Source organism: Schistocerca cancellata, chromosome 2 (genome assembly GCF_023864275.1).
Source record: "Schistocerca cancellata isolate TAMUIC-IGC-003103 chromosome 2, iqSchCanc2.1, whole genome shotgun sequence".
NCBI classification, from domain to species: Eukaryota; Metazoa; Arthropoda; class Insecta; order Orthoptera; family Acrididae; genus Schistocerca; species Schistocerca cancellata.
The window spans coordinates 498,649,743-498,671,814 of record NC_064627.1 but is presented as its reverse complement, the minus strand read 5'-3'; the positions used below and the strand labels follow the sequence as shown (position 1 = coordinate 498,671,814).

The following is a 22,072-nucleotide window of genomic DNA, read 5'->3' as shown; positions in this document are numbered from 1 at the left end:
TGCCAAAACCCTTGCTTCATCATAGTTTATGGAATGATTGAATTCCTGACAATACTTGACAATGGCTCATATAGTCACCTGTCTTAGACGATTGTGCCTCTAATATTCTTTGCATCTGACATTCATGGAATCATACTGAACAGGAATATCACATCAAAACTTACGGTTATATCAGTTTCTGCAATATGTAGTTGCTTGAGATGCTGCAAGAAGTACTATGAGTTTCAGATGTGGTGAACACGCTTCCCCATGTATGAGAAGGGCAGTTTCTTGAAGCACTTGGCAGATGCGTACCTTGTTGTACCATTGTTGCTGACAACTGGGCATGGTAGGCTTGCCCTCTTTGTGTACGTTTGGCAGCCCGTATCATATATTTGGAAGTGGCACTCTCAATTGTAGCTGTTTGTTGTTCCGATTTCCTTCAAGAGAGCTCTGATCTTCTTGGCCACTTTGTCCATAGGGTCATTATTCCGAAAGTCTGTATGCAGGGTCTTCCAGAAGTTGCTGCACTTTCTCATCATAATCAGCCTGCTGAAAAACAGTAGTGGAGTTCCCTTTGTCTACTGGCAACCCTACAATGCTTGTCTTCATAGAGCATCTCGAATGCAAGCCACTCAGTGCTTGAGATATTTGATTTTGGAGGCTTTGTCTCGGTGAGCACCCTGCAAGCCTCGTGGTGAATTTCTTGTGCCACACTTGTTGGGGGTGTGTTGGCTACTTGCTCCACTGCACTGATAAAAGCTAAACTGGGCACAGTTCTAGGAGTTTTGAATGCTTTCAAAATTGTGTCATAAAACTTCTTGCCACTTTTTTAATAACAATACAAGTGTCCTCCATCTGTTGTACTTTTTTACTCAGGCGGCCAAACTTTACGTGTTAGCATTCTTCTTGGCACACTCCGCAAGAGAGAAAGAGAAACTGTCTATCAAATCCCAATCATCTGCTGCTAAGGAGGCTGCCATGTGTGGGAGAAAAGGTATAAAAGCTGCCTGGCTACCACATCTATATATTCAAATTCTCTCTCACACAAGTGCCATCCATGCTTGCCCTACATTTTATCTTGTTCACTGCTCTGGAGTTGATGTGATGCTTAATCCTGGCAAAAACTGGTACTATGTCTTCTTCTTAACATGCTAGCAGGAAGCTAAGAGAACTCACCGTCCTCCCTTTCCTTGGTCGAGACGCCAGATATCAGCCTCATTGTTGCCTAATATTTCAATAACATGACCTGTTATTTTTATCAAGTGCTGTCTGAGATCTCTCGAGTGGAACAGGTCCTGCATTTATACCTCTGGGCTTCCGCCTCCTTGGTCAGTTCCAGGTATTCCATCTGCCCTCCACTCCCACTAGCAGTGTCCTTAGGCTTTCACTCTTTGTGCCAGTGTGCCTGTCTGCTCACTGGCATTTCATTTTCAGTTCATTTGTGATTCCATGTGTAGCCTCTGTTGCCCGCTCATGCTAGAAATGTTTTTATGCATTCTTCTTAAGTCCAGTGCACCCAGCTGAGTGCTGGTGTTTCATCTTTGGTCCAGTGAATATGTCTGTGCACTGGCTTCCCCTTTCTGGTCTGGTATGGTTCTATGTGTTCTCTTTTTGGTCACTTCCGCTAGAAGCACCATGTGACATTCTATCTCCAGTCCAGTCCACCTGGTGCTTGGTCAGGCATTTGTTCCCCATGTCCATACCCTTAGTCCTTCTTTTGTTGAGTTCTGCTGCTTCCCTCACTGCATTTTAAGAAACTCCAGAACAGAATCCCAGGCTCCTTGTCAGACCCAGATAGTTTGGCAGTAGAAGTACAGTAGAGCATCTGTGATCAGTATTCTGCAAGAATGATACATGACCAGACAGATTCAGCTGGCCTTTCAACCAACTATTCCACCACAGGATCTGAAAGAAGAGTAAGACGAGCAAAGGCCATGGCGTACCTGCCCCATGCAGACTATTTCTGCCAAGATCAGCATGGTTCTCTGGAACCATAATGTCAAGTGTGCATGCTGTCCACCTTGAAAAGTATGAGGACTATTGGAAAATGTGAAAGATGACCTCAGGTTACAAAAACTAGGAATCTATAATATACCTTGCCAATGTGGCATGTCGTACATTGGCTAAATAACTAGGACAGTGGACATCAGAGCCACACTCAACTAGGACAGGCAACTAAATCAACCATTGCTGAGCACCGTCTGTAACTCAATCGTTCCATGAACTATGATGAGGCAAGGATCTGGCACAGACCCCAGATATTAGGAGACAGTTACAAAAGAATCTATAGAGATAAAGGTGATGGAAACCCTCATGAATCATGACACTGGTTACCAACTCAGTAGAGCCTGGGATCCTGTGCTGAAGTTGCTGAAAACGCCATGGGGCAGCAGCAGAACTCCACAAAATGAAGGACTGTGAACATGGGGAATGAACCCCAACAGAGTACCTTGTGCACCAGACTGGAGATGAAATGTCACTGGATGCTTCTAGAAGGAATGGTCTGCAATGGGAATACCTTGACCCATACTGGACCAAGAATGGAATGGCATTGTGCTGACAGGTACACTGGACTGATGAAACACCAGCACTCAGTCTGGTGTACCGGACCGAAGAGGAAACGCATAAGAACATTTCTAGTTGGAGCAGGCTGCAGGGAGAACACCTGGAATGGCACCAGACTGAAAACGGAATGCCAGCATGCAGGAAGGCTCACCAGAACAAAGATAATAATAATTTCATGTGGCTCAGTGGCCTGGTACAAGTCTTTCAATTGGACACCACTTCGCCGACTTGCATGCTCCTAACCTATTCCAGTTACCCAACTGGAGAAAGAGGACCTACAGTTTAATGTGGAAGTTGAATCATATTTACTTTTTATGACTCCTCACATCACTGAGAGGTGAAGAGTAGGTTAAAATGCAGACTAAAAAACCTGTGGTACTACCAATCCCATGACCTCTCAGCTTCCAGACATGTGCTTTACTGTGAGACCATCAGACCCAACATTAACACTGTAATGGATAACAATGGACTGCAGATTTTTTTGGATAGGAAGAAGTACTTATGAACTGGTGTAAGGATATTTTAGGGTTTTGAAAAATAAAATTTGTTTGCAAAACTGTTAGGTGAGGATTTACTAATTTAGAAAAGCTATATGTTTCAACAGTGACTTGACTTTGATAATAAGTAGTTAGTAAAGTACAAAAGGTTGCAGAACTATTTTGCATGTCTGTGCTGTGAATTACTTATTTACAAGTAAAGTTGCCACATTTGAAATTATGATAATTTGTGCAAATTCATAAATAGTTGCTTAGTTGATTAATGAAGTGACCCATTTGATCCAGAAAAATTATAGCAACAAAAGCATAGTGGTAAATTTACAAACTATATATGTATTATGGCACAACTGGCAACAATAATTTTGAGTGTGATGATTTCAGTTATTCATTACATTTAATCAGTATGGTATCCAGAAAAACTAAACAGTTACTGTAAACAGCAGTTGAAAATTATCATCCGATTAATGAATTTGTGTCACATTGGTCTGAATAATATTTTGACAGATGTGGGCATATGCAACATATACTCAATATGGATAACTAGAGTCAAAATAAGTAAATGAGAAAAAATAAAAATAGTTGTGAATAGAAGTGCAACAAGAAAGGTGGGAAGGTTCTAGCTTGTTTTGTTTAAGCTCTACCAGTATCATCTTTATCATTCATCTGTGGTATCACATTTCAGAGGATGCTATTCTTCTCTTCACCGTTTATCACCCGTTTCAGTTCAATGCAAGGCTAAACTCCAGACAGATACCTTCAGAAAATGGAAACTCCAGGTTGAAATAACACACACATACACACACACACTCACTCACTCACTCTCTCTCTCTCTCTCTCTCTCTCTCTCTCTCTCTCTCTCTCTTTCTAATGAAAGCTGTAGCTAAAAGCTAATGTATAAGTGCCTTTTAACTGTGCCTGGCTGCAACTTAACATGTCATCTTTACAGTAAGTAGCACTCTGTCTTTTCCTTACATTGTTATTTTTCAGAAGTACTTTTCTTACTATTAAGGTAAAGGTAGAGTTTCAAGTTCTGGTCCTAGATGGACCAGCTGCTGCTTTATTCTTTGCCAGTGGCATCATTGGATACGACTTGGAGGAGTGTGTAGTCAGCACACTGCTCTCCCAGTCATCATCAGGTGTCTTTACCTCAGAACCACTACTACTCAGTCAAGTAGCTCTTTAGTTGGCCTCACAAAACTGAGTGCATATGTTCCAGTCCTCATGCCAAGAAAAAATCCCTGGCTGCGCAAGGGATCAGTGCCAAGCTCCCAGCGAAGCTGTGAACCATACTGAATGCTCAGATACAGAGACGGACTTTTCTTACTGTCGCCAGAGTGTTTTATAGCCTCCGTACATCAGTCCATCATCAGTTATTTTATTGCCTAAATGACAAAATTCGTCTGCTAGCAACTTTAGTGTCTCATTTTTTAATAGAATTCAGCTGATTTAATTCCATTCCATTCCATTATGTTTGTTTTACTTTCATTGATATTCATCTGTGATGTCCAAGTCATAACTTAATTTTCTTTATATTTGCCTAATTTTGACCAGGTCTTTTCCCAGTTATTTTTAGCAGTTGTACTCTCAAAAACTTTGATACAATGAACATGTCGAGAAGTATGCGCAATGTACATTAACCTGCTTATTCGTTTTGAATTAATTTCTTCTCTCCACAGTAGAAACAACATATTTATACAAACAACAAACCATTACTTTGGTACTATTATTTATCATTATTACTAACAAACATTTCAAGACTTATCCTTTGTATTGTGGTATCTAATGCTCACGTTGGCCGCCACCACCACCACCACCACCACCACCACCACCACCACCACCACCACCACCAAGAACAACAGCAACAACAAAAGTTGAGTTAGTTGTGCCCTCATGTAACAGAATATATTTATGCAGATAACATGTGTCATATGCTGTCTTATGGAGTTAAGTGTGCCTTTGTCACCCATCTCTCCCCTACCCCTCACTCATACACTATGTCATCAAAATTATCAGGACATCTGGCTGAAAACAACTTAAAAGTTTGTGGTGCCCTCCATTGGTAATGCTGGAATTCAGTATGGTGTTGGGCCACCCTTAGCTTTGGTGACTGCTTCCACTCTTGCAGGCATATGTTCAGTCAGGTGCTGGAAGGTTTCTTGGGGAATGGCAGCCCGCTCTTCATGGAGTGCTGTACTGAGGAGAGGTATCAATGTTGGTCAGTGAGGCCTGGCATGAAGTCGGCATTCCAAAACATCCCAAAGGTGCTCTATAGGATCCAGGTCAGGACTCTGTGCAGGCCAGTCCATTACAGGGATGTTATTGTCATGTAACCACTTGACCACAGGCCATGCATTATGGACCAGATGCTCGATCGTGTTGAAAGATGCAATTACCATTCCCAAATTGCTCTTTAACAGTGAGAAGCAAGAAGGTGCTTAAAACATCAGTGTAGGCCTGTGCTGTGATAGTGCCATGAAAAACAACAAGGGGTGCAAGCCCCCTCCATGAAAAACACAACCACACCGTAACAGCAACAGCCCGAATTTTACTGTTGGCACTATACACGCTGGCAGATGACATTCACTGGGCGTTTGCCATACCCACACCCTGCCATCGGATTGCCACATTGTGTACCGTGATTAGACACTCCACACAACATTTTTCCACTGTTCAGTCGTCCAATGTTTACACTCCTTACACCAACCGAAGTGTCGTTTGGCATTTATTGGTGTGATGTTTGGCTGATGAGCAGCCGCTCAAACATGAAATCCAAGTTTTCTCACCTCCCACCTAACTGTTATAGTACTTGCAGTGGATCCTGATGCAGTTTGTAATTCCTGCATGATGGTCTGGATAGATGTCAGTCTATTACACATTACGGCCCTCTTCAACTATTGGTAGTCTTTGTCAGTCAACAGACGAGGTCAGCCTGTACACTTTTGTGCTGTACATGTCCCTTCACATTTCCACTTCACTATCACATCAGAAATAGTGGAGCGACTTCTAATCAAGCTGTGGGCCTATGGAGTATCGTCTCAGTTGTGCGACTGGATTCGTGATTTCCTGTCAGGAAGGTCGCAGTTCGTAGTAATAGACGGCAAATCATCGAGTAAACCTGAAGTGATATCAGGTGTTCCCCAGGGAAGCGTCTTGGGTTGGTTGGTTGGTTGGTTGTTTGGGGAAGGAGACCAGACAGCGAGGTCATCGGTCTTATAGGATTAAGGAAGGACGGGGAAGGAAGTCGGCCATGCCCTTTCACAGGAACCATCCCGGCAAGTGTCCTGGGACCTCTGCTGTTCCTGATCTATATGAATGACCTGGGTGACAATCTGAGCAGTTCTCTTAGGTTGTTCGCAGATGATGCTGTAATTTACCGTCTAGTAAGGTCATCGGAAGACCAGTATCAGTTGCAAAGCGATTTAGAAAAGATTGCTGTATGGTGTGGCAGGTGGCAGTTGACACTAAATAATGAAAAATGTGAGGTGATCCACATGAGTTCTAAAAGGAATCTGTTGGAATTCGATTACTCGATAAATAGTACAATTCTCAAGGCTGTCAATTCAACTAAGTACCTGGGTGTAAAAATTACAAACAACTTCAGTTGGAAAGACCACATAGATAATATTGTGAGGAAGGCGAGCCAAAGGTTGCGTTTCATTGGCAGAACACTTAGAAGATGCAACAAGTCCACTAAAGAGAGAGCTTACACTACACTCGTTCGTCCTCTGTTAGAATATTGCTGCGCGGTGTGGGATCCTTAACATGTGGGATTGACAGAGGACATCGAAAGGGTGCAAAAAAGGGCAACTCGTTTTGTATTATCACGTAATAGGGGAGAGAGTGTGGCAGATATGATATGCGAGTTGGGATGGAAGTCATTAAAGCAAAGACGTTTTTCATCGCGTCGAGATCTATTTACGAAATTTCAGTCACCAACTTTTTCTTCTGAATGCGAAAATATTTTGTTGAGCCCAACCTACATAGGTAGGAATGATCATCAAAATAAAATAAGATAAATCAGAGCTTGAACAGAAAGGTTTAGGTGTTCGTTTTTCCCGCGCGCGGTTCGGGAGTGGAATGGTAGGGAGATAGTACGATTGTGGTTCAATGTACCCTCTGCCAAGCACTTAAATGTGAATTGCAGAGTAATCATGTAGATGTAGATGTAGATATGGATGTTTAGGTCAAGTACATACATATGACACAAGTGACACACAATCACTTGACCACGTTTGAAGTCCTTGAGTTCCATGGTGCACGCCATTGTTCTCTCTTACTATGTCCAATGACTACTGAGGTTGCTGATATGGAGTACCTGGCAGTAGGTGGCAGCACAGTGAAAAACGTATGTTTTTTGTGGATGTCCGTATACTTTTGATCACATAATGTAGACACACAACTTAGCACAGTATAATGAAAGTTTAGTGGTAGCCTTATTTACACTGTGACAAGCATGCAACCTATGATACTGAACTGACTATTTTTTCAGTAATTAACTTAATTAATTCAGTAATTAACTCAAGTAATATAATGTAATATCTTTCTCTTAAACTCGTCTAAAACAATTTGTGGTAATTTGTTCCACTTTAATAATTCTTCAAGTTTGACACCATGGTATTTACTAGCCTTTCTGCTTTCAGACCTTTTTAGTACCATTGCAGAGTGTTATTTTGTGAATACATAATATTTTGCCACCACAATTTATGTTCTGCATTCATTTTAATGTTGTTTCATCATAACAACAAATTATGTTAATATGTTAGTGTACTCTGTGCAGCATTCTGGTGAACCAGCAAGTGGAAGCACTGCAGAACCAAAATCAAACACTAGTACAGCAAAAGGAAGAAGCATTCTTGTTGTTATCTTCCGCTGAGGACAAAGTTCAGAAACAGGAAGCTGCTTTACGAAATTTGCAGGCTGTGCTTGAACGTTTTCAGAAAGGTATGTACTACCCCGTACCTGTTAAAAACAATATTATTAGTTTCTGCATAACCAGAAAAGTGAGGCATGAACTTGTAGAATGTGCATCAAAAACAAAACTCCTAGGGATGCATGTTGGCTCACAGCTAAAGTGGTCTAAGCATATTACTGTACTCGGAAAGCGAGGCTCTTTGAATAGTAACACCAGTATGTGGTAGATGACACATTACTACAGTATACTTCGCATATGTCCATTCCATAATTAATTATGTTGTAACCTTCTGGGGAATAAATAAACAGAATATACAAACAGTTTGTAAGCTACAGGAAAGGACTATATAAAAAGTAGCTTCAGAACATATTTTCTTGAGTTGTTTAAACTGGTGGAAATCATGACTGTTCCATGTGAAAGTATTTTGCAAACCATGCTCTACATAAACAAAGATATTGAGTAGAACCCAACAAACAGGACGCTGCATGCAGATGGAACCAGATTCAGCCACTATTTACCTCTCAGTTGGAAAAACAAAACAAACACCCTAAATAACTTGCTACATAACAGAATAGAATTATACAACAAGTGCTCAAAGACGAAATTGATGTACAGACCTTCAGCAATCTGCAGAATTATCTATCAGAAAAGTATTTCTTTTCTGCCAAGGGTTACCTGAAATAACATCTAAATTATTTTGACAATAATGCTAAACTGCTGTCATTAAGAGACATTTTACAATATGTCCAATAGAATATGGAAATATGCTTTACAAACAGTAAAGCAGATCATGTATGTATCTACTTATATGTCTGTGCTTGTGCACATTTATGTGTTGTCAACAACCATACCATTTACATTGTAATGTATGGATAAATAAATAAATGAAAATAGTACACACACTCTATGAACTGGAATGCCAAATAAGAATAGAAAATGAAACCAACAGTCATGAGTATAATAGAAAATCCGGGATGGAGTAGTGACAGTATTGTGAAAGGGATAGATTGGCACTCACCTATTAATGGACATATTGAGTAGCAGACAGGCACAACAAAAATACTGCTAAACAAATGAGTTTTTGTCCAAAAGACCAAGGCCGAGGTGGCAGAGACAATGGTCATTTGTGTATGAGATGTGCATTTGTATATGCGTACATGTTGTCTATTTTAAAAGAAGGTCTTTTGGCCAAAATTATGAGTGCACAGTCATATCAGTACCACTTAGAACTAATGCCTCAATGTTTGCAGTGTATTACAGAAAAATTAAAGTGATCAAAACTTATGAGGAAAGTGGCAGATTTTGGTGGTAAGGATGCCATTACAAGATTTTCAACTGTGCAAACCAACATGTGACACAATCGGGTTACTTATTAGATGACTTTCCCCTTGTATACATGTTTCTCAGGAGAGATGCATTATAAATTATTCTCTAAAAGTATAGCCATATTTTCACTGGACACATAAGAAGCAACAGAAGTATAACATGTTTTGACATGAATGGTAATGTGTTTGTCTGTGTGTGTCTCGGGGCTAGTCTCTTGCTCATGTGATAGATACTAAGTTGTGGCAGATGTCATTTACTCAGTTGTGGCAGATGTCATTTCTGTGTATGACTTTTGAGTTTTGACACTCTTCTAATGGATTAACTGATTCCTAAGAAATAGCGATAAAAATAAAATGTGTTTCAGAAAATGTACACTTATCATAAACAGCTTCTAAGTAGGAGGAGGAATTTTTAGTATAGCAAAGATAGATAGTGTCAAGATAAAAATTATTTTATTAATTGATGGATCTATGAAATATGAAAATAATAAGCCAGTTCAAGAAAGAAAGATGGATAAATACAAATGTGAGAATATCATGACTAAATTTTGCAGGAAATGGGAACAAGGAAGGAAGGAAATTTTTGTTTACCTTAGTCATCTGGTATTGAAAAATAAATTGCTACACAATTTTGTGGAAAAACATCATTTGTGGGGATGTTAATCATGTGATATTTGTTTACCAAAAGTATGATCAACATAGAGAAAAGTTTTTCTCTGACCTGGGACATATTGGGATTCCATTCCTTTTAAATATTATTTGCCTGCTAATAAGCAATGAATCGTGCAGTGCTTTGATGTCTTTCAAGATTCATTTTAAGGAGTGATATGAAATTTTGACCAAAGATATTTAAAAACAATCTGATGCCATTTTTTCCTACAGAATCGATTACTAGTGATGTGTATTTTCTAAACTGTCTGTGTTTACTAAAATGCCATGTAGCAGATAGACTTGTATCATAGTTATTGCACCTATCCATGGCTAAGTAGTATTATACTACCAAATAAAATAAAAGAACATCATTTGTGTGTGTGTGTGTGTGTGTGTGTGTGTGTGTGTGTGTGTGTGTGAAATATGGTTCTTAGTACAATTGAGGGATTTTTCCCCATTTGCATCACACACATTGGTGCACATTATTATGTGCTGTCTTGTTGAATATTGTTTCCTTTCTGTAGGCAGTATGAGCTGGGTAAAGAGTCTTCGTGAAATACAAAGAGAAGTTAGTACTTTACTACTTTACCTGAATGCCCAACTGTCAGAGATCATAAACTGCTTTATTTACTTCCTAATATTAGTCTCTCTTGTTTCATCTGTGCTGTAAATGCTTTCCTCTCCTCCTAGGTGGATGGTAGTGTGTTATGTGCTGATCTGCAAGATCTAGTCTATCCATATCATTCTTGTAGTCAAAAACTACTTGCTATTTCATAATACTCACCTTCCAGTATGACAGCATTAGGTACAGAGCTTGGCAGTGCAATGGTACCTAAATTCTTGTTCTTTGTTTCTGATTGCATGACTTTCCTGTTCAGCTTGCCAGTACCATAAAAGTCTGTTGCTAATTACCAAAATATCTATTTGCTGTTCAAAAAATGTAAAATTTTTCATCTGTATGACAGTATCCTTTTCTCAAAAAAGATTTTTATTAGCATTATTACAACTTGTGAAGACATATGGAGATATCTGTACTCTTCATCAATCTTAAGTGCTCTTTCCAGTGAACATACTGATAAATGTTACATATAACTTTTGGCTTGCATAATATGAAATACCTGCAACAAGATTGGGATATTTTTAGCAGTACATACTGTATACAGCAAAATCTGCCTTTGCATAGTAACAGATATACAACTGTCATGAAAAATACCTTTATCTCAGGACAATCTCTACATAAAAAGTTGTCCTGGGTGTATGAAATATGGCCCAGCATTTGTGCAGTTAGGGATTGGCACTATTGTTTGGCTTATAAATTTTGATTTTATTGCATTAGAAATACAATTGCAGTTAAATTCACTATGCTTGGAAAAATTACTAGTGATAGAAAAATATCTGTTTCTTCATGTATTGCGGCCCATCCATCCCTGTTCAGAATTGGAAATATGTTGATTTGAGTGCCGGGGTTAGCACCTTCAATGAAGATATTCCCTGACTCAGCATGCAGAAAGAATTGGAAGTACTGCAAAACATTTCTGTCTTTTAGCTTTCAAAATCCCAAGACAAAGATTCAGTCAACAAAGCATAGGGTGGTAATCAGTCAGGTGAGGGTATATCAAACTCATATGGCAGTTGAACCTGTGATGAGTCAGTGATCTTTTGCAGCTGGAGCTAAAATAATTAAAGAATACTTTCAGTATTCTCTTCTTGAGTGTGAAGTGCACAGGTCTTCCGTCTCATTTGAATTGTCATCATTGTTCACTGCCTTGAAACTGTAACAGTAGCAAATTAGAATCAAATTTCTCACTCTTGATTCTAACAATGATAGAAAGTAATGCATGAGATGAAAGTGCTGCACACATCTTTGTTGGTGACATTTCTGCCATTGAATATAAGAAATTCCACCTATCAATACACGGAAAGACAATGTGGTAGGATGCTGACTGCAGTGTAAAATTACATGGTTGCATATTTAGTGGAGAATGATTTATTTCAATTGATTAAGTGGCCAGTGGAAAATAGTCCTGAATATGGGATAACTCAAGATGATAATTTGTTACCACCCACACTAATACAAGTTATTGTGGGATAAAATGTAAAAGGTTTCAATTGTTGATCTTTCATTACAGTGGTAATTTTTCATTTGTTGGCAAGCAAAAAGAGAGAGTTAGAAAAAAAGTGTAGCCTTTGTACCTTTATGTGCTGTATATGCATTAATTGTCTGCTGCTCCTTCATGTTTCTGACAATTCTAATAGATAAAGCAGATCACTGTCCCCCTTCTATCTAGAATTTTCTATTTTCATACTAATTTTGGTTAGTTTTGGTTGGATGTAATCCTTTAGGTCTTCTGATACTAAAAGGTACATATGTTTTATAAGTATTACTGAAGAAATGGTAATAATTCGCATATGACTATAAAATCTTCGCTTTCCTGCTCATAAATCCTTTTCGTATTTGTATTCCAGATAAAGAAAGAGAAATATCTCTTGAAGTAATGAAAGTTCAAAAGCAACTGAAAGCTTCAGAAAAAAACAAGAAAGAATTAGTAGAGGAGATACAATCTCTGAAGGTAAATTATTATATAAATTCAAAACATTTATCATTTTTGTTGTTTGGTATGTGTGTGTGTGTGTGTGTGTGTGTGTGTGTGTGTGTGAGAGAGAGAGAGAGAGAGAGAGAGAGAGAGAGAGAGAGAGAGAGAGAGAGAGGGAGAGTGGGGGGAGGGGGGACGTAAATAAGCACATTTATAATTAATGACCTTATGTTCATTGTTTGATGGGTGTTATTTTTATTATTATTATTAGGGAAGAACATTATCTTATTGTTATCTAAGATGTTGATTCATGTCAAGCTTTTATTAATTATCTGCGAAAGATGAAAGGCGTTAGTGTACATTCATTAAAAGGTACTTTGTGTAATTTTAATGGCTATTTAATTGGCTCTGTCCACTCGAAGTAAGTACCAGACAGCTTACCTTTGTTAATTTGAATTTATTATATTCTCTCTATTCATTCTGGCAGATTCTGAAACACCTTGTTTATATTGTCAAGTTAAGCAAGAATGGGCGTAATGATGTAAAAGACCTAAAAAAGTGGATGAGCAAATAATATAGTTGTCTGTTTTTTTGGTAAATAAATTACATCTGAACCCTGCAACCTACTGCAGTGTTCAGAGGACATTGTGGTATTATTTGTGACTCTTTGTACTATTTTAACCTCATTTAGAGTCAGGAAAAACAGTTAGTCTTAATGTACCTAAACTATCTTATCTTGTTCTTAAGCAGAGAGTGTGATTGAATCAGATTTCATTTTTAGTCCATTTCAAATACAGGTTCATGAAGTTTATCAGTATTTTGTCAGACAAATGAATTCCACTGACTAGGCATAAAATTTAGCAATCCAATGCTGATTTATTTTGATTTCTTCCTACAGAGCTATTTCACAAAACATTAAAGGAGAACTCTAGAATAAATCTTCAGTACTTCTTTTGTTAGAACCTTTCCAAATATACTATGGTTTCTCAAAATTATCTCAAACATTTTTCTTTGCTTATTTTCCTTACAAATAGTTAACATAGTGTGTTTTCAAGATTATGTCATCTATAAAAAATGAATCGTTAATGCTTTATTCAAATGATAAATGGAATGAAGTTACTGTTTTTTGATGTGATAACATCGCAACTTTGCCATTCATTTCACATTATTGGTTCTTAATTTTATGACCATTGTTTTGGGCATTTTAAACAACGGAAAGAGTAAAAGCAACCACTGATGTACAAGATTTAAATCATCTTTAAGCTTCTGGACAATGTAATGCAATGTCTGTCCTTACTCTAACTCTCTCTCTCTCTCTCTCTCTCTCTCTCTCTCTCTCTCTCTCTCTCTCTCTCTGTCCCCTCCCCCCCCCCCCCCCTTGTCTCTCCCTCCCCCCTCCCCTTCTCCCCCTCCTCTCCTGTGTATACCTGCTACGAGTCATAAGGCACATTTTTCTCTGATCTTTTGGAAGATGTTTGTAATTTTGTTTTTGCGATGTGTAAATGGCATTAGCTGGAACAAATTCTGCTCTTCACAACTTTTATGTGATGACCAGTGTTGATGGAAAGCATCTGTTTGTTTCCCATTACAAACAAAATTATTTTTAAAGTGGAATTTTATGTTCCCATTCATAGATTAGTCTAGTGTGATCTTTGTTTTACCAAAAATGTGTTAACAAGGAAAGTAAGACATGAAGAATAACCAGTACCCCACAACAGTGACAGCACCCCCCCCTCCCACTCATGCTGTCTACTACTGCCATGCCGCAATTCTGCTCGGTCACTGATGTAGTACTGGTTATTCTTCATGCACTAGACTAATTTGGGATTGCTCTATCAAACAGGGAAGTAAAATTCTGCTTTAAAAATCATTTAGTGGGTAATTGGAAAGAAATCAGCACTTACAGTCGACACTGGATGTTGTATGAAAGATTTTTTGAGCAGTATTCATTTGGGGTAACTCCAGCTACACATTGCAAAAATGAAATAGCAGCTACACAATTTTTATTATGGCACTGCAAGTCATGTTGCAGCACTAGGTCAGTGGAAATGTGTGTTTTAATCTATTTATTACCTCTACCAAAATTAGGAATAGCATATCAAATATTTCACCCTCTTATATGCGGCTGTCAACCACAAGGCATCTCAACTAAATTGCTGAAAAAAGTGAACCATCCATGTGTCTGAAAATGTTTGTGGGCTAAGGTTGAAGAGAAATACAAAATGAAAGACTAAGGCTTAGAGTATAAAAAAATGACTTTACTGTGAATAAAAACAAAGCAGTAATTAAAGTAAAGGCAGTCTGTTCAATAATACACATCTTTACTCTGACATGTGAAATCAAGATCTACAACTGTGTAACACACACTAGCATGTTGCTACATTTTGTGCAGTGTAACATGGTTCAGTGCTCCTTGACATGCCATCCACAATGTGGGAGAGACATCGCTAGGGAAACCTATCCTTATCTGTGATGGCAGCTCTCCTAAAATTATCCAGTTCGATGAGGGTTTCTGTGACAACACACTGTAACATAATCAGATTCATGTCAAAAGATACCGCAGGACATCCCATTTTTTTGATTCTTGCCTTTTGCAAGAAGGCATTTATAAGGTGGGTGTGGTGTACTTGTGCATTGTCATCTTGATAGAGGAACCCATCATTGAAATTTTAACTGCAGGGTTGGATAGCATATTGGAGGTTCCTGTCCTTATTGTGCACAGCCCTCAAATTATCCTCAGTAGTAATGAGATGTGTTCAACAAATCAGCCCATAACATGGTGGACCAATTTTCTTGCTGAACCCGCTGAACTGCATGCCCATGTTAGTCATTGGTACTTGGCTGCCTCCACACTATTCTATGTGTATTGTCAGGCTTTGGATAAATCTTGCACTCATCAGTGAAGAGAATGTAATGCCTGTGATCCAATTTCCATTCCAGCAGTTCTCTTGCTCATCTTCTTAGCATTTCACGGTCCCAAGGATTTGTGCTGGTGTTGGTAATGATCTACTAGAACCCAAATTGATCATATGGAAGTTGTTGCATGCTGTCTGGTTAGACACCACTCTCATGTTTGCTTACAGTAAGTCAGATAACTAATTTATATTCATGTAAGGAAGATTGCATTGTCAAAACGTGCATTAAAAGTTGTGAAAGAAGCAATACCAAGAAGGATACATATGACTGAAATAAAGTGCATATTACAGACTAGGTACAAGGCAATACACAAATGGTTAGGGCTACAGAACTGTACATAACCTCTGCCTTTGTGATGTGCATGGTGAGCACAAAAAAAGTTTTTAACTACTTTCTTTTCTTTTTATTTGTTTTATTTTTTACATGTGTTACTTCCTCATTGGTAAGACAGTGGATAAGCCTGCCCTGGTGTAGCACCAGATATTTTGCATAACGCTCACACTCATTCCATGTGAATATCATCCCCCAGTAGTACCGCTGACTAGGGGCACTACGTTTGACTATCACTGATGAAAGGGTGCCCACTGAAGCACCCTCCGCCCACCAATGGGTGGTCTGGGGTGGTCTTGTGAGGTGTGCCAGGACAGTTTGGTGAGAGCGTGTCAGTATTCGGGATGCTCTCTTGCCTACTGGCTCGGTCCGTGGCCAGAGATGTCCACTAGTTCCTCCCTTTGGGGGCGCAATGCTCACAATTTAACTGTGGCAGCCTCCTGTTTCTGTAGTGGGTTTGCATCTACATCTACATCTACATTTATACTCCGCAAGCCACCCAACGGTGTGTGGCAGAGGGCACTTTACGTACCACTGTCATTACCTCCCTTTCCTGTTCCAGTCGCGTATGGTTCGTGGGAAGAACGACTGTTTGAAAGCCTCCGTGCGCGCTCTAATCTCTCTAATTTTCCATTCGTGATCTCCTCGGGAGGTATAAGTAGGGGGAAGCAATATATTTGATACCTCATCCAGAAACGCACCCTCTCGAAACCTGTCGAGCAAGCTACACCGCGATGCAGAGCGCCTCTCTTGCAGAGTCTGCCACTTGAGTTTGTTAAACATCTCCGTAACGCTATCACGGTTACCAAATAACCCTGTGACGAAACGCGCCGCTCTTCTTTGGATCTTCTCTATTTCCTCCATCAACCCGATCTGGTACGGATCCCACACTGATGAGCAATACTCAAGTATAGGTCGAACGAGTATTTTGTAAGCCACCTCCTTTGTTGATGGACTACATTTTCTAAGGACTCTCCCAATGAATCTCAACCTGGTACCTGTCTTACCAACAATTAATTTTATATGATCATTCCACTTCAAATCGTTCCGCACGCATACTCCCAGATATTTTACAGAAGTAACTGCTACCAGTGTTTGTTCTGCTATCATGTAATCATACAATAAAGGATCCTTCTTTCTATGTATTCGTAATACATTACATTTGTCTATGTTAAGGGTCAGTTGCCACTCCCTGCACCAAGTGCCTATCTGTTGCAGATCTTCCTGGATATCGCTGCATTTTTCTAATGCTGCAACTTCTCTGTATACTACAGCATCATCCGCGAAAAGCCGCATGGAACTTCCGACACTATCTACTAGGTCATTTATATATATTGTGAAAAGCAATGGTCCCATAACACTCCCCTGTGGCACACCAGAGGTTACTTTAACGTCTGTAGACGTCTCTCCATTGATAACAACATGCTGTGTTCTGTTTGCTAAAAACTCTTCAATCCAGCCACACAGCTGGTCTGATATTCCGTAGGCTCTTACTTTGTTTATCAGGCGACAGTGCGGAACTGTATCGAACGCCTTCCGGAAGTCAAGGAAAATAACATCTACCTGGGAGCCTGTATCTAATATTTTCTGGGTCTCATGAACAAATAAAGCGAGTTGGGTCCCTCACGATCGCTGTTTCCGGAATCCATGTTGATTCCTACAGAGTAGATTCTGGGTTTCCAAAAACGACATTGTACTCGAGCAAAAAACATGTTCTAAAATTCTACAACAGATCGACGTCAGAGATATAGGTCTATAGTTTTGCGCATCTGCTCGATGACCCTTCTAGAAGACTGGGACTACCTATGCTCTTTTCCAATCATTTGGAACCTTCCATTCCTCTAGAGACTTGTGGTACACGGCTGTTAGAAGGGGGGCAAGTTCTTTCGCGTACTCTGTTTAGAATTGAATTGGTATCCCGTCAGGTCCAGTGGACTTTCCTCTGTTGAGTGATTCCAGTTGCTTTTCTATTCCTTGGACACTTACTTCGATGTCAGCCATTTTTTCGTTTGTGCGAGGATTTAGAGAAGGAACTGCAGTGCGTTCTTCCTCTGTGAAACAGCTTTGGAAAAAGGTGTTTAGTATTTCAGCTTTATGCGTGTCATCCTCTGTTTCAATGCCATCATCATCCCGGAGTGTCTGGATATGCTGTTTCGAGCCACTTACTGATTTAACGTAAGACCAGAACTTCCTAGGATTTTCTGTCAAGTCGATACATAGAATTTTACTGTCGAATTCACGGAACGCTTCACGCATAGCCCTCCTTACGCTAACTTTGACATAGTTTAGCTTCTGTTTGTCTGAGAGGTTTTGGCTGCGTTTGAACTTGCAGTGAAGCTCTCTTTGCTTTTGCAGTAGTTTCCTAACTTTGTTGTTGAACCACGGTGGGTTTTTCTCGTCCCTCACAGTTTTACTCGGCACATACCTGTCTAAAACGCATTTTACGATTGCCTTGAACTTTTTCCATAAACACTCAACATTGTCAGTGTTGGAACAGAAATTTTCGTTTTGATCTGTTAGGTAGTCTGAAATCTGCCTTCTATTACTCTTGCTAAACAGATAAACCTTCCTCCCTTTCTGTATATTCCTATTAACTTCCATATTCAGAGATGCTGCAATGGCCTTATGACCACTGATTCCCTGTTCTACACTTACAGAGTCGAAAAGTTCGGGTCTGATTGTTATCAGTAGGTCCAAGATGTTATCTCCACGAGTCAGTTCTCTGTTTAATTGCTCTAGGTAATTTTCGGATAGTGCTCTCAGTATGTCACTCGATGCTCTGTCCCTACCACCCGTCCTAAACATCTGAGTGTCCCAGTCTATATCTGGTAAATTGAAATCTCCACCTAAGACTATAACATGCTGAGAAAATTTATGTGAAATGTATTCCAAATTTTCTCTCAGTTGTTCTGCCACTAATGCTGCTGAGTCGGGAGGTCGGTAAAAGGAGCCAATTATTAACATAGCTCCGTTGTTGAGTGTAACCTCCACCCATAATAATTCACATGAACTATCCACTTCTACTTCACTACAGGATAAACTACTACTAACAGCGACGAACACTCCACCACCAGTTGCATGCAATCTATCCTTTCTAAACACTGTCTGTACCTTTGTAAAAATTTCGGCAGAATTTATCTCTGGCTTCAGCCAGCTTTCTGTACCTATAATGATTTCAGCTTCGGTACTTTCTATCAGCACTTGAAGTTCCGGTACTTTACCAACGCAGCTTCAACAGTTTACAATTACAATACCAATTGCTGCTTGGTCCCCGCCTGTCCTGACTTTGCCCCGCATCCATAGAGGCTGTTGCCCTTTCTGTACTTGCCCAAGGCCATCTAACCTAAAAAACCGCTCAGCCGACGCCACACAACCCCTGCTACCCGTGTAGCTGCTTGTTGCGTGTAGTGGACTCCTGACCTATCCAGCGGAACCCGAAACCCCACCACCCTATGGCGCAAGTCAAGGAATCTGCAGCCTACATGGTCGCAGAACCGTCTCAGCCTCTGATTCAGACCCTCTACTCGGCTCTGTATGAAAGGTCCGCAGTCAGTCCTGTCGATGATGCTGCAGATGGTGAGCTCTGCTTTCATCCCGCTAGCGAGACTGGCAGTCTTCACCAAATCAGATAGCCGCCGGAAGCCAGAGAGGATTTCCTCTTATCCATAGCGACACACGTCATTGGTGCCGACATGAGCGACCACCTGCAGATGGGTGCACCCTGTACCCTTCTTGGCATCTGGAAGGACCCTTTCCACATCTGGAATGACTCCCCCTGGTATGCACACAGAGTGCACATTGGTTTTCTTCCCCTCTCTTGCTGCCATATCCCTAAGGGGCCACATTACGCGCCTGACGTTGGAGCTCCCAACTACCAGTAAGCCCACCCTCTGCGACCGCCCGGATCTTGCAGACTGAGGGGCAACCTCTGGAACAGGACAAGCAGCCATATTCAGACCGAAGATCAGTATCAGCCTGAGACAGAGCCTGAAACCAGTTCGTCAGACAAACTGGAGAGGCCTTCCATTCAGCCCTCCAGAATGTCTTTCGCCCCCTGCCACACCTTGAGACGACCTCCCACTCTACCACAGGTGAGGGATCAGCCTCAATGCAGGCAGTATCCCGGGCAACCACAGTCGTATTCCGATCGGGGGATGTGTGGGACGACCTGGCCGTCCCCGACAAACCCCCATCCAGACACCCACAGTGATGCCCATTGGCAACAGCCTCAAGCTGTGTGACCGAAGCCAACACTACCTGAAGCTGGGAGCGAAGGGATGCCAACTCAGCCTGCATCTGAACACAGCAGTTGCAGTCCCTATCTATGCTAAAAACTGTTGTGCAAAGAACGTCTGAACTAATCTACAGCAAACAAATGGACACAAAATTTAAACAGTTATTAAAATACAAGATTGCCTAGTAAATGCAGTAATGCTGCTACTTGCGCACTTCTGACACACTGCTCGGCGGCGGAAGAAGACTTCGCGATTTTACACTATTCAGGTACTAAAACGTGATGCTACAACTCTCAAATACTATAATACACCCGAAATTTATGAATTAAACAATACAAGTACCAAAAACACGCAAAGAAATTAAGAATTAAACTCTGTAACGAATGAGTGAGCTAGGAGTATACGACTTGCTGCTGCAGCTGCTTATCCAACGGCGGCAGGGAGCACACTGACTGTGACCAACCGACACTGGCCGTTCAAAACAAAAACAGAAGACAGACGACTACGCGAATTTACACTATTCAGGTACTAAAATGCGATGCTACAACTCTCAAATACTATAATACGCCCGAAATTTATGAATTAAACAATGCAAGTACCAAAAATACGCAAATAAATTAAGAATTAAACTATGTAAGAAATGAGTGAGCTAGGAGTATATGACTTGCTGCTGCAGCTGCTTATACAGCGGCGGCAGGGAGCGTTTGGTGTACCACTTAGTTGTAGACTTTTGAAGAAATAAAATCTCTATAGTGACTGGAATCAGTCTTTTTGTTCGAATGTTTTCTCCCCATACCACTGGACACTCCACTTTCCACTCATTTCCCAACTTGACCAAATCCATCATGTACAGAGAATTAATTGTGGAGTGCAGCCTACACATGTCATCATCAGAGCCTGTAAACATAATGATTAGAATCAAAGAGGGCCTGGATATGTTTTTCAGAAATATTCATCCATGCAGTTTGCATGTGATTGTAAAAACCAACAATCATTGCAGGAAGACCTATAACATACAGTCTGCTGACTAGCCATATTACAGAGATTTTTTATGGGTGATCTTTTCTTGCAGATATACCTTCCATACTAAACGTGGCTGGAAATTGTTCTGCTGAAATATGTCATATGAAGTTCCATGAAAGAGGGTCAGTAGCTTAGGATATATAAAAATGTCTTTGGTGTACCTGTTTCTGTTCAGATGCCCATGAGTGTGTTGTAATCAAGATGACCACCACACTTTTTGTTTGTCAACTTTTCCCCATAAACAATACGGGTTACTAAACTGCAGAAACTCCAGTAGTATCTAACCTGTATCCACCCACCACTGTAAAACAAATTGACACAGGACTCATCTAAAATAATTGTATTTTGCCATTTGACAATTCATACATGGCTTTCCTGTTTCCTTTATAGACTAAGGTCTTATCAGTTGCAATGAAAGACTGGCCACACCCATTTCAGTGTTCCTGTGTCAAGCCAACACTATGACTACATAACTGATGTTTCATTACAGCCATGTGGACAACATGGTGATTATCCCTTGCTGTGGGCATAATGCGTTTGTTGCATATGACCCTCTAATATGCAGTGGCACCTCACAGAAGCACTACACTATGTACCAGCTGAAATGCCAAATGCAACTAAAGCCTCTTATTCTGCCAGAGTGGACTAGCTTATAGTGTGTTGAAAAGGTGTACTTTCATATGTTTTTGTGTTGCCCTGTCATATGGTGGTTCTTCATTGACTGAGCATCCTGTACTGCTGATCTTTCTAGTCAAACAATATAGAGCATGCTGCTGCTGGGCCTGCCTGTACTTCATAATTCTGTGATGTTAGCCACTTACTAGCAGTAGAATGTTCTACAAATGTGCTGTGTTTGAATTCATTTGCATCACTCTTTCCAAGGTATTCACAAACATTGGTGTATATCATTTACTTCAGAATCTATTGCGTGGTTACAGGCATGTGGAACAAATCTTTATTTAAAGTCTTAGGGCTTTACTGTGTCATATTTGACTCTGTGATCTCACTACATTAATTATTCATTTCTGTTTCATATACATATGTGTTACATAGTGATATTGTTATTTTTTTCTGGCTGGATGTTGGTTGCCAAAATTGTGTA

At 40.2% G+C, this 22,072-nt stretch overlaps 1 protein-coding gene across 3 annotated transcripts in view; it reads left to right on the top strand.

Moving 5' to 3' along the window:
- LOC126162040 (thyroid receptor-interacting protein 11-like) overlaps positions 1-22,072 on the top strand; it is a 442,937-nt gene that overhangs the window by 355,462 nt on the left and 65,403 nt on the right. For all 3 annotated transcript variants that reach the window (XM_049918272.1, XM_049918270.1, XM_049918271.1), the window contains exons 17-18: positions 7,822-7,985; positions 12,399-12,502. In XM_049918272.1, coding sequence (XP_049774229.1) covers positions 7,822-7,985; positions 12,399-12,502 — 268 coding nt within the window. The remainder of the gene's footprint in view (positions 1-7,821; positions 7,986-12,398; positions 12,503-22,072) is intronic.